At 51.0% G+C, this 12,242-nt stretch overlaps 1 protein-coding gene across 2 annotated transcripts; it reads left to right on the plus strand.

The window, feature by feature from the left end:
• Positions 1-638: 638 nt before the first annotated feature.
• On the plus strand, positions 639-5,226 carry AURKAIP1 (aurora kinase A interacting protein 1). 2 transcript variants are annotated; one of them, XM_065935958.1, is made up of 4 exons: positions 639-775; positions 1,129-1,218; positions 4,497-4,942; positions 5,036-5,226. In XM_065935958.1, the coding sequence occupies exons 2-4, from the start codon at positions 1,167-1,169 to the stop codon at positions 5,135-5,137; spliced, it is 600 nt and encodes a 199-aa protein (XP_065792030.1). In that variant the 5' UTR covers positions 639-775; positions 1,129-1,166; the 3' UTR covers positions 5,138-5,226. The 2 variants fall into 2 exon arrangements, with proteins under 2 accessions (XP_065792030.1, XP_065792031.1); XM_065935959.1 differs by lacking the exon at positions 639-775 and adding an exon at positions 780-914.
• The last annotated feature ends 7,016 nt before the right edge of the window (positions 5,227-12,242 follow it).

Below are 12,242 nucleotides of genomic sequence, written 5' to 3' on the forward strand. Positions count from 1 at the left end.
TGAGGAACAACACTGGGTCTGAGCTCAACCCCATGCTGCTTCTGGTTTTCAGACAGAAACTTCTCATTGGCACAACATAGAAGCCTGTTTGCTTTAAGGAAGGAATATACTCCACCCATGCAAAAAGCGTCGTACTATCTATCCCACGTACATGCGGGACGTCCTTCGCTTATCCAGACTGGCAGAGCGGAGGCTGCAAGCCAAAGCGGAGGGGTGGCGGGTCCGAGACACCCAAGTCACTCCTGACGACGCCCCGGCTCTAGCCCAACGCCTGGCACCTGTCTACCACCTTTCCCGCCCCAAGAGGCGGGCTCGAGGGTGAAGACAACGTCCCTCAAGACGAGTAGCTCCGAGTCCATCTCCCGCCCGGCATCTGCAGTAGTTAGGGCCACTTCCGTCGCTCCCGCAAACTCTTCTTCCGTCGCTGGGAAAACGCCATTTCCGGCTTCCCGGGGCGACTGACTCTTGACCGTCGAGGATCGACCAGAGTTCGAGCCACACAGGCGCAGAGGGAACACCCTTGGGATTGTGGTAAGTGTAGTTTTCTAGCCTCCGCGAGGGACAGGCGGAGTCGGCGAACTGTGGGAGGGGCTGGGCACGGGGGGCGGTTCCTTCGACCGGAAACCGTCGCTTTCTGGGTCCGGCAGTACCTGCGCCGACTGGGAGTGGGGCGCAGAGGGGCGCTAGGGGGAGCTGGGCGTAAAAACACGCAGGCGGCTGCGCTCGGGCTGGGGCGGCCTTAGGAACGGACCGGAAGTGCTTGAGCGAGGCGAAGGTATGGTTTATCGAACTTCTTGCGGTGTCTGTGCAGGGTCTGTGTGAGCACCCGGCGAGCGGGCTCCACGGACAACCCAGGAGGCCGCGGCTGGCTGGGGCTCGGGGCCCGAGACCCGATCGTAGACACAACCTGCGAGGTGGGAGACTTGGGGTGAAGCTGAGGCTCAGGGACGGCCAGTACCTGCCCAGAGTCGCACTGCTGGGGACCCTCGGAGGCAGAGGTTTTGAGGGAGGAAGCTGTACTCGAAGTGGCATCCTCGTGGTGGGAGAGGGTGGCTACGGAGACCGGGTACGAGAATCGGAACGAGACCAGAACCCCCAGAGTGACCTCTGCGCACACCTGTGTTCCAGCTCCGCTGATCGCCTGGGGCCACAGCCACGCACAGACCATGTTTCTGATGCGCCTGACTTCCCAGCTGCTCAGGGCTGTTCCCAGGGCAGGTAAGAAGCCCTGTGGGGGGAGATGGGCGGGATACACACCTGGGTTAGGAGTATGGAGTTAGCAACTCTGTTACCTGCGCTGCTGTTCCTCACCACCTGAAGGCGGGGCCAGGCCACACAAACTGCCCTATTGTTGTTCAGTCGCTCAGTCCTGTCGGACTCTTTCTGACCCCCATGGACTGCAGCATGCCAGGCTTCCCTGTCCTTCACCATCTCCCCGAGCTTGCTCAAACTCATGTCGGTGTGCCATCCCACCATCTCTTTCTCTGTCATCCTCTTCTGCTTTCAACCTGTCCCCAGCATCAAGGTCTTTTCCAGTGAGTCAACTTTTCACGTCAGGTGGCCAAAATATTGGTGCTTCAGCATCAGTCCTTCCAGAATTTCCTTTAGGATTGACTGGTTTGATCTTCTTGCAGTCCAGGGGACTCTCAAGAGTCTTCTCTAGCACCACAGTTCAATAACATCAATTCTTTGGCACTCAGCCTTCTTTATGGTCCAAATCTCACATTTGGAAAAATCATAGCTTTGACTAGACAAACCTTTGTTGACAAAGTAATGTCTCTGCTTTTTAATACGCTGTCAAGGTTTGCAGAGTACATCATGCAGAATGCCGGGCTGGATGAAGCACAAGCTGGAATCAAGATTCCTGGAAGAAATATCAATAACTTCAGATATGCAGATGACACCACCCTTATGGCAGAAATCAAAGAAGAACTAAAGAGCCTCCTGATGAAAGTGAAAGAAGAGAGTGAAAAAGTTCACTTAAAACTCAACATTCAAAAAACGAAGATCATGGCATCTGGTCCCATCACTTCATGGCAAATAGATGGGGAAACAATGGAAACAGTGACAGACTTTATTTTCTTGGGCTCCAAAATCACTGCAGATGGTGACTGCAGGCATGAAATTAAAAGACGCTTGCTCCTTGAAATGAAAGCTATGTCAGACCTAGACAACATTTTAAAAAGCAGAGGCAATTACTTTGCCGACAAAAGTTCATCTAGTCAAAGCTATGGTTTTTCCAGTAGTCATGTAGGGCTATGAGAGTTGGACTATAAAGAAAGCTGAGTGCTGAAGAATTGATGTATTTGAACTGTGGTGTTGGAGAAGACTCTTCAGAGTCCCTTGGACAGCAAGGAGATCCAACCAGTCCATCCTAAAGGAAATCAGTCCTGAATATTCATTGAAAGGACTGATGCTGAAGCTGAAACTCCAACACTTTGACCACCTGATGTGACGAGCTGCCTCATTGGAAAAGACCCTGATGCTGGAAAAGATTGAAGGCAAGAAGAGAAGGGGACGACAGAGGATGAGATGGTTGGATGGCATCACCGACTTGATGGATATAAGTTTGAGCAAGCTCCGGGAGTTTGTGATGGACAGGGAAGCCTGGCGTGCTGCAGTCCATGGGGTTGCAAAGAGTCGAACATGACTAAGCGACTGAACTGAACTGACTGAAGGTCTCTTCTGGGTATTCTTGCCACCTCTTCTTAATATCTTATGTTTTTGTTAGGTCCATACCATTTCTGTCTTTTATTGTGTCTATCTTTGCATGAAATGTTCCTTTGGTATCTCTAATTTTCTTGAAGAGTTCTCTAGTCTTTCCCATTCTATTGCTTTCCTCTATTTCTTTTCATTGATCACTGAGGTAGGTTTTTTTATATCTCCTTGCTGTTCTTTGGAACTCTGCATTGTCAGATGGGTATATCTTTCCTTTTCTCCTTTGCCTTTTGCTTCTCTTCTTTTCTCAGCTATTTGCAAGGCCTCCTCAGACAACCATTTGCTTTTTTGCATTTATTTCTTGGGGTTGGTCTTAATCACTGTCTTCTGTACAGCGTTATGAACCTCTGTCCATAGTTCTTCAGACGCTCTGTCGACTCTAATCCCTTGAATCTATTTGTCACTTCCACTGTATAATCATAAGGGATTTGATTTAGGTCATACCTGAATAGTCTAGTGGTTTTCCCTACTTTTTTCCATTTAAGTCTGAATTTGGCAATAAGGAGTTCATGATCTGAGCCACAGTCAGCTTTAGGTCTTGTTTTTACTGACTGTATAGAACTACTCCATCTTCAGCTGCAAAGAATATAGTCAGTGTGATTTCGGTATAGACCATCTGGTGATGTCCATGTGTAGAGTCATTTTTTGTGTTGTTGGATGAGGGTGTTTGCTATGACCAGTGTGTTCTCTTGGCAAAACTCTATTAGCCTTTGCCCTGCTTTATTTTCTACTCCAAGGCCAAACTTGCCTGTTACTTCAGGTATCTCTTGACTTCCTACTTTTGCATTCCAGTTCCCTATGATGAAAAGGACATCTTTTTTTGTTGCTAGTTCTAGAAGATCATGTAAGTCTTTATAGAACCATTCAACTTCAGCTTCTTTAGCATTAGTGATTGGGGCATAGCCTTGGATTACTGTAATACTGAATGGTTTGCCTTAGAAACAAACAGAGATCATTCTTTCATTTTTGAGATTGCATCCAAGTACTGCATTTCAGACTCTTTAGTTGACTGTGAGGGCTACTCCGTTTCCTTTAAGGGATTCTTGCCCACAGTGGTATAAATAATGGTCATCTGAATTAAATTCTCCTATTCCGGTCCATTTTAGTTTACTGATTCCAAAAATGTCGATGTTCACTCTTGCCATCTCCTGTTTGACCACTTCCGGTTTACTTTGATTCATGGACCTAATATTCCAGGTTCCTGTGCAATATTGTTCTCTATAGCATTGGACTTTAACTTTCATCACCAGATATATCCACACCTGGGCGTTGTTTCCATTTTGTCTTAGCTTCTTCATTCCTTCTGGAGCTTTCTCTCTGTTCTTCTCCGGTAACCTATCAGGCACCTCCTGACCTGGGGAGTTCATTTTTTAGTGTTCTATCTTTTTGTCTTTTCATACTGTTCATGGGGTTCTCAAGATAAGAATACTGAAGTGGTTTGCCATTCCCTTCTCCAGTGGCCATGTTTTGTCAGAACTCTCCACCATGACCCGTCTTGGGTGGCCCTACACGGCATGGTTCTTAGTTTCACTGAATTAAACAAGTCTGTGATCCATGTGATCGGTTTGGTTAGTTTTCTGTGCTTGTAGTTTTCATTCTGTCTGCCCTCTGATGGATGAGAGCAGACAACCCTGTAGACATCCAGATGTCACAGAAGGCGAGTCTTGGTCTGAGGATGTCAGCAGGGCTTCAGGGGGTTCTGCTCCACAGGCCCCATGGTTGTGTAGGTCGTGTAGCCCCACAGGCAGTAATTAACTGTGCTCTCTTGTCTCCTACAGGCTGCCATGGACCCTGGCCTGTCTTAGGGGTGTTGGGCAGGCATGCCTGCAGGCCTTGCTATAGCACGAAGCCAACAGACCCAAGTGGGGTTGCCTCTCTCCCTGGCAGGCGGGTCCACATGGAACTTGAGGAGATGCTGGTCCCAAGGAAGATGTCCATCAGCCCCCTGGAGAGCTGGCTGACCATTCGCTACCTCCTACCCAGACTGAACACTGGGGTACCAGGGACTGTGTCTCCAGCCCAACTCTATGAGTGTCCACCCAGTCAGGTGGGCGAAGGGGTCGAGCAGGGCGGTAAGGAGGTCTGGGATGCGCCCCAGATGCAGTGCAGAAACGTGCTCAAGATCCGCCGGCGGAAGATGAATCATCATAAGTACCGCAAGCTGGTCAAGAGGACCCGGTTCCTGCGGCGGAAAGTCAGGGAAGCACGTCTGAAACGGAAGCAGGTGAGTGTGGCCCTTGGCTGCAGCTACGTGGGGTGGCTGGGGCACGTGGCTATGCCACGGTCCTATTTGTGGTCACTCCCTCTGCCCTCACAGATGAAGTTCGAGAGAGACCTGAGGCGCATCTGGCAGAAGGCAGGCCTGAAGGAAGCCCCCCCAGGCTGGCAGACCCCCAAGATCTACCTGAAGGGCAAATGAGTCTCCAGTCTCTGTCTCCCGCCCCCATGACTGCTGATGCCTGACGATAATAAATGCTCTGGGGACTCGACTGTCCCTACTGGCCTGGACCCTCTTCTGCTTGGTGTGAGCTGTTCTGAGATGAAGGCTGGTGCCAGCTTCTGGTTTTATGGGAGCGCAAGACCCCTGGGGCAGATTGAAAGCCCCTTTCCTCAGCAGGCCCTGTCCTGGTGCCGCGGCTGCAGGAGGGAAAGCCAGTGCTATGGGACATCTGTGAAGAGTCACAGCCCTGTCCCTGGTGATCACACAGTCAGGGAGCGTGGCACGGGGACCATCTGGGGATTAGGGAGTGAGTATACCATTGATCCTTCTTGCAGTCAGAAACCTGAGCAGAGCTTATAGTCAGCACTCCATCTCTTTGGTTTCGGGATCAACCAGCTGTGGCTCGTGTGTTGCTATAGGACCTGATGATTGAAAAGAAAAAAACAGTGGACCTACACAGTTGGGGGGTCAGGGAGGCCCTCACTGGGCAGATAGGAGGGAGGCAGCAAAGGCGCCTGTCCTCAGGGATGGTGGGCAGGTCCTGCTCAGCTGCAGCAGGGGACTCCTAGCCTGCTATGAGCTCCTTGGCCTCTGCCGCTTTCTGGGGCTCATCAGGAAGGGATGGCCTGCTCTGGCAGGTTCAGGGTGTGACCGGCTGAGAGGGAGCGCCTTATGGATCTGGGGAAGCCTGGAGCCTTATCATAAGCCAGTTGCCCCCAGGGATTCCACAATCTGTCTGTGTGGAGAAGAATGTGTTGTGTCTAATAGTAGGGGATTAGGTGGGGAGCCTGGGCCTCTCATATCCAGGCTTGGGGGATTGGGCTGCAGGTATGGAGCCTGGTCAGAGTCTGAGCTCAGGTGAGCATAGATGAGGTGTCTGCCTTGCTCTTGACAGCCATGTGCAAGGAGGGGAAGGTGCACCTCTCCTGAGCCCTGGAGATGCCCCTGTCCTGCTTCCCACTGGGCTGTGGAGATGTGTCTGGGGCCTGGGGTGGGTTCCCTGCAGATGTGGTGGGAGGGAGTGTGCTTGGACGCAGGCTTCCCAGAAGTTCCCCTGGAAGGGCGCTGATGACCCCAATGCTTTGGTGAGCCTGGTGGGCCCTGTCCTGGTGTGTGCTCCGCCGGCCAGGTGAGTCTAGCCAAGGGGCCCATCTCGGTCCCTGCCCATCAGTGGGATGGGCTCATGGAGCAAATGTTCATGTTGGATGTCAGAAAAGTGAAGCTGGCCCTGACTTTGAGGGGAACTGAGGCCTTTGGGGGCACAGAACTGCTTCCACCAGCAACCACTAGGGGGCACTGGTTGGGCTCCTGGCAGCCCTAGGGGTTTTTGCTGAGGATCCGGACACAAGCATCCTGCGGTCTCAGTTTCCTCAGCTGCGGGTGTGGCAGGGCTCCCAAGGTCCAGGGTTCGGCAGTGGGGCCTCACTGGGGTGGAGCGGACCATGCTCTCCTGGTAGTCAGTCTGGCCCCAGCTCCACCGGGCTGTGCAGCAGGGCCTCAGCCTGCCAGTGCTGCCCTTGGCTGATACCCATGGCTGCCGAGCAGCTGCTCCCAGTGTTTCCTTCCAGCCCTGCTCCGGAGCTGCCTGCGGCTTACTCCACCCTTCCCTGACTGCCGGGGGAGAAATAGATGCTGAGTCTGGAGACAAGGCCTCTGTCCGTCAGAAGTTCGACTGGGGCAGTGAGTGCCGGTGGTGCAACCGGCTGCCTGTACAGAGAGGCACGGACCCAGATGCCAGGAGGCAGCCACCTGGCAGAGTGCTGCAGGGCCCCTGCCTCCTCCACGCTGCGGGGGTGCCAGCTGGGGCACCCCTAGAAGGCAGGCTGCCCAGGGGCTCCAGACTGCACAACCTCACCATTCTTCCAGAGCAGTGGTTCTTAAGTGGACATTTGGCCGCGTCTGGAGACAGTTTTGGTTGTCATGGTGGGGTCACAGTGGGCAAGGCTGGGGATGCTGTGAAATGCCCTACAGCACGCAGAGCAGAGCAGCCCCTGACTGAGAGCAGGTAGCCTGGATGTGTGAGTGGGACTGCCGTCCAGGCCCCTGCTCCTGATGTCACTGATCCTTTCGGATTGTCTCCTGAGCTGGCCCAGCACTCCTGGTCTCCTTAGTCCCTTCCCCTCCCCTGCCCTGTTGGGCCTGGACCTGGCAACCGCTGCCCCGCCTGGCTCACGTGCAGACCTCGTCCTGCCTGTGATTCGGTTGCCCTGGGCCCCAACCATGACCTCAGGAGGTGGTTTGAGGGTTTTATTTTTACTCTTTAGCTCCTCCCAGACCGCAGGAGGCTGCCTCTCGCTTCTTCCCTGTGGGGCCTCCACCCTCTCTCAGCTCCTCTGTGTTGGCTCCTATTCTAGCCCTGGGCACCCCCGAGAGGGGCACAGAATGAGGGGCCCGCGTATGTGACGTGGTTCCGGCCTGCAGTCAGTCCCCCCACAGCCTCTCGGTGCAGTGCTTTGCACAGCCAGAGGAAAGGCTCCAGGGCTGGAGTGGCTGCCTTTTGGACCCAGGGCAGGCACTGCAGTCAGCTCTGCTCCACGCCTGTCGCTCTGCTGCTCCTTCTGGGGCACGGCCAGGCTCTTCCAGCCTGGGCATTTGTGCCCACACCATGGGCCAAGGAAGGAGCCAGGCGGTTCAAGTCCTGGGGGAAGACGTGAGGCTGGACGCACGGGGCGGACACAATGCACACATACATATGCGCCCCTCAAACCCTGCATGTGGATGGCTGTGCTCCCTGCCACCCAGGGGAGCACACAGGCTGGCGAGGGTGACAGAGGGACAAGGCATAGGGCAGAGGGAGGCCTCACTCCCCTGGCCTGGCCATGCCCACTGGACCTGCTGCAAGAATAGTGGAACCTGGGGGACAGGGAAGCAGAGAAGGTTCCTCTCTAGGACTGAGATTTGGAGAAAGCCCCTGAAGGGCTGAGGCTTCCCTGATAGCTTAGTTGGTAAAGAATCTGCCTGTAATGCAGGACACCCTGGTTTGATTCCTGGGTCAGAAAGATCCGCTGGAGAAGGGATAGGCTACTCACTCCAGTATTCTTGGGCTTCCCTTGTGGCTCAGCTGGTAAAGAATCTGCCTGCAGGGCAGGAGACCTAGATTGGATCCCTGAGTTAGAAAGACCCCATGGAGAAGGGAAAGGCTACCCACTCCAGTATTCTGACCTGGAGAATTCCATGGACTGTATAGTCCATGGGGTCACAGAGTTGGACACAACTGAGCAACTTTCACTTTCCTGAAGGGCTGTGGAGCTGCAGCCCCTAGGATGGAGTGAAACAGTCCAGACCTGGGACTGGAGGTAGCCTGAGGGTGGGGTTTGGAGGGTGACAGCCCTGCTGCCTGGCTGGGCACCCAGATGCCCTGTTGAATCTTCCTGGCACTGACCTCAGCCCCACAGAGCACTGCTGGGCCAGTGTTTGGATGAGGAGGCTGAGCTGTGGCATTGGGCCCCTCACTTGGGGGTCAGTTGAGCAGTAGGCCTGGAGCTAGAGTTAACCTCTGCAGAGACTTTGCCGCTCACAGAGGTTGGAGTTCTCTGTGTGGGGTGTGGGGTGTGAGGTAGCCTGTGTGTGATTTTGAGGACCCCTTCTGACTGAGTAGGGAGGGAAGCACTGGAGGCCCCAGTGGGGTAAAACCAGGCCTGCAGCCCCCTCATTTCAGTGATGGCAGCGACAGGACTGTCAGGACCTCTTGAGGCCAAAAGAAGGGGAGACAACACTTGGGCTGGTGGGGGGAGTTGTGCCAAGTCCTTAGGAGCCTCTTGGCAATGGCCAAGACCCAAGATCAGGGTGAACTGGGTCACTGGCATGAATCATGCATGTGCCATGTGGCATGTAGGTTGACCCAGTGAATTTGGGAAAGTAGGACAGGGGTCACCCTGTGACCTGATACTGTACACCCTTGCCCACGTGGACTGACCTTGCCCTAGTGTAGATGGTCTGTGGTGTAGGGGAGGGAACTGATTCAGCCTGGCTTCCTGCTGAGTGAACCTGGCCTCCCTCTGGCGCCTCTGTGGGTGGAGGAAGCCCCAGAAACTACCACAACTGGGGCTCTGGCCTGGAGTCCCCAAGGGCTTGGGACACCAAAGCTGTCACATGAACGGGGAGGGGGTGCATCACCCCATGGTTGTCTGGAACTCAGACCTGGGCTTCCCTATGAACCCTGCAAGAGGAGCCTGTTCCCTTTCTCTTGTTGGTTTTGTTACTGTGTATTTACAGTTGAATTCTTATTTCTTAATTTTATGGAGCAGGTAGGACTGTATGGCTCAGCATACAGTTGAGTTCTCAGCTTCTGCTCACTCCACCCAACTCACCTCACCTACCCTGAACCTGTCCCAGAGGCACCAACTTCACTACCTCTGCATGCTGGCCTCAGCCTTTGCCTCCTCCCAGTGTCATCATGGCAGTGTAAATGGCCTCAAAACTTATGCTGAACAAAGTTCATATATTTCCTTTGTTCAGCATTTTCGCCTTGTTTTGCTTTTACTTTTGCAAGTTTTTCTGTGTCACTGACTCAGCCCCAAACATGCTGACAGAAGTTGAAAACTCTCAGTCCAGTCCAGCTCCTTGAGTACCTTCTTCAGGTGGAGCCACCCTCCTGAGCCACGTCTGGGCTGCCCTGGGTCCTCAGTGGCACCAGTAAGGTCTCTCTGGGATACCCTTGGCCTCATAAGCTGGAGCCTCTGTTTCTGGAATGCTGCGTGTTCCAGTTTTGTGGTTTATTTCCTTTTCTTCATGGAGCACATCCTATAGTAGCTTTCCAAGAGTAGGTGTCCGAGAGACAGTTGGCAGAGTAAGAATTATGTTTTTAAACAATTAATAACTGATGTAGGTGTGATTCCTTCCCCTACAGAGTGCTAGGTTCTTCACAGGACTATCTCATTTCACAACAAATCTATAATGAGCTTGGTCTGATAAGGAAGGACCCTTAAATACACAGATGAACTTGCCCACAGTCACATGACTGAGAAGCCATGAATTAGCTCTCAGACTGATTGACTCTAAAACTTATTTTTTTAAAAGTGTTATCACAGAAAAAGCAAGAGAGTGCCAGAAAAACATCTACTCCTGCTTCATTGACTAGGCTAAAGCCTTTGACTGTGTGGACCACAACAAACTATGGAAAATCATGGCATCTGGTCCTATTACTTCATGGCAAATAGATGGGGAAACAATGGCAACAGTGAAAGACTATTTTCTTGGGCTCCAAAATCACTGCAAATGGTGACTGCAGCCATGAAATTAAAAGATGCTTGCTCCTTGAAAGAAAAGCTATGACCAACCTAGACAGCATATTAAAAAGCAGAGACTTTACTTTGCTGACAAAGTCAAAGCAATGGTTTTTCCAGTAGTCATGTGTGGATGTGAGAGTTGGACTATAAAGAAAGTTAGTGCTGAAGAATTGATGCTTTAGAAGTGTGGTGTTGGAGAAGACTATTGAGAGTCCCTTGGAATGCAAGAAGATCAAACCAGTCCATCCTAAAGGAAATCAGTCCTGAATATTCATTAGAAGGACTGATTTTGAAGCTGAAGCTCCAATACTTTGGCCACCTTATGTGAAGAACTGACTCACTGGAAAAGACCCTCCTGCTGGGAAAGATTGAAGGCAGGAGGAGAAGGGGACGACAGAGGATGAGATGGTTGGATGGCATCACCGACTTGATAGACAGGAGTTTGAGCAAGCTCTGGGAGATGGTGAAAGACAGGGAAGCCTGGTGTGCTGCAGTCCATGGGGTCTCAAAGAGTTGGACATGATTGAGTGACTGAACAACAATTTTTATAAAAATCACATCAGTGCATATCTACATATGTAAATAGTTTAATAGTTCAACAGTGCTGCTTAAGAGAACAGCAGTCTCTCTTCCTTTCCCCACACCACCTTTCCCAGAAGCACATCAGCCCTTTTTGGATGATTCTTTTGGTGTTTAATGTCATTTCTCTAACTTGGTGGGTTTTGGACTTTTTTGAGCAAAACTCAAATATATTTTATATATCACTACCTGGTAGACACTCACATCTACAAAATTAGAAAAAAATACATAGCCCTCCAAGCGCAGTATGGATGCTCAAGCTGGATTTAGAAAAAGCAGAGGAACCAGAGATCAAATTGCCAACATCTGTTGGATCATCAAAAAAGCAAGAGAGTTCTAGAAAAACATCTACTTCTGCTTTATTGACTATGCCAAAGCTTTTGACTGTGTGAATCATAACAAACTGGAAAATTCTTAAAAGAGATGGGAATACCAGACCAACTGACATGCTCCTGAGAAATCTGTATGCAGGTCAAGAAGCAACAGTTAGTTAGAACTGGACATGGAACAACAGACTGATTCAAAATTGGAAAAGGAGTATGTCAAGGCTGTATATTGTCACCCTGCTTATTTAACTTATATGCAGAGTACATCATGCAAAATGCTGGGCTGGATGAAGCAGAAACTGAAATCAAGATTGCCTGGAGAAATATCAATAACCTCAGATATGCAGATGACACCACCCTTATGGCAGAAATCAAAGAAGAACTAAAGAGCCTCTTGATAAAAGTGAAAGAGAAGAATGAAAATGTTTCCTTAAAACTCAACATTCAGAAAATGAAGATCATGGCATCCGGTCCCATTACTTCATGGCAAATAGATGGGGAAACAATGGAAACAGTGACAGACTTTATTTTGGGGGGCCCAAAATTACTGCAGATGGTGACTGCAGCCATGTAATTAAAAGATGCTTGCTCCTTGGAAGAAAAGCTATGACCAACCTAGACAGTATATTAAAAAGCAGAGACATTACTTTGCCAACAAAGGTCCATCTAGTCAAAGCTATTTTTTTTCCAGTAGTCATGTGTGGATGTGACAGTTGGACTATAAAGAAAGTTAGTGCTGAAGAATTGATGCTTTTGAAGTGTGGTTTTGGAGAAGACCCTTGAGTGTCCCTTGGACAGCAAGGAGATCCAACCAGTCCATCCTAAAGGAAATCAGTCCTGAATATTCATTGGAAGGACTGATGCTAAAACTGAAACTCCAATACTTTGGCCACCTGATATGAAGAACTGACTCACTGGAAAAGACCTTGATGCTGGGAAAGATTGAAGACG

This window comes from Muntiacus reevesi, chromosome 5 (genome assembly GCF_963930625.1).
Source record: "Muntiacus reevesi chromosome 5, mMunRee1.1, whole genome shotgun sequence".
In the NCBI taxonomy this organism is placed as follows: Eukaryota; Metazoa; Chordata; class Mammalia; order Artiodactyla; family Cervidae; genus Muntiacus; species Muntiacus reevesi.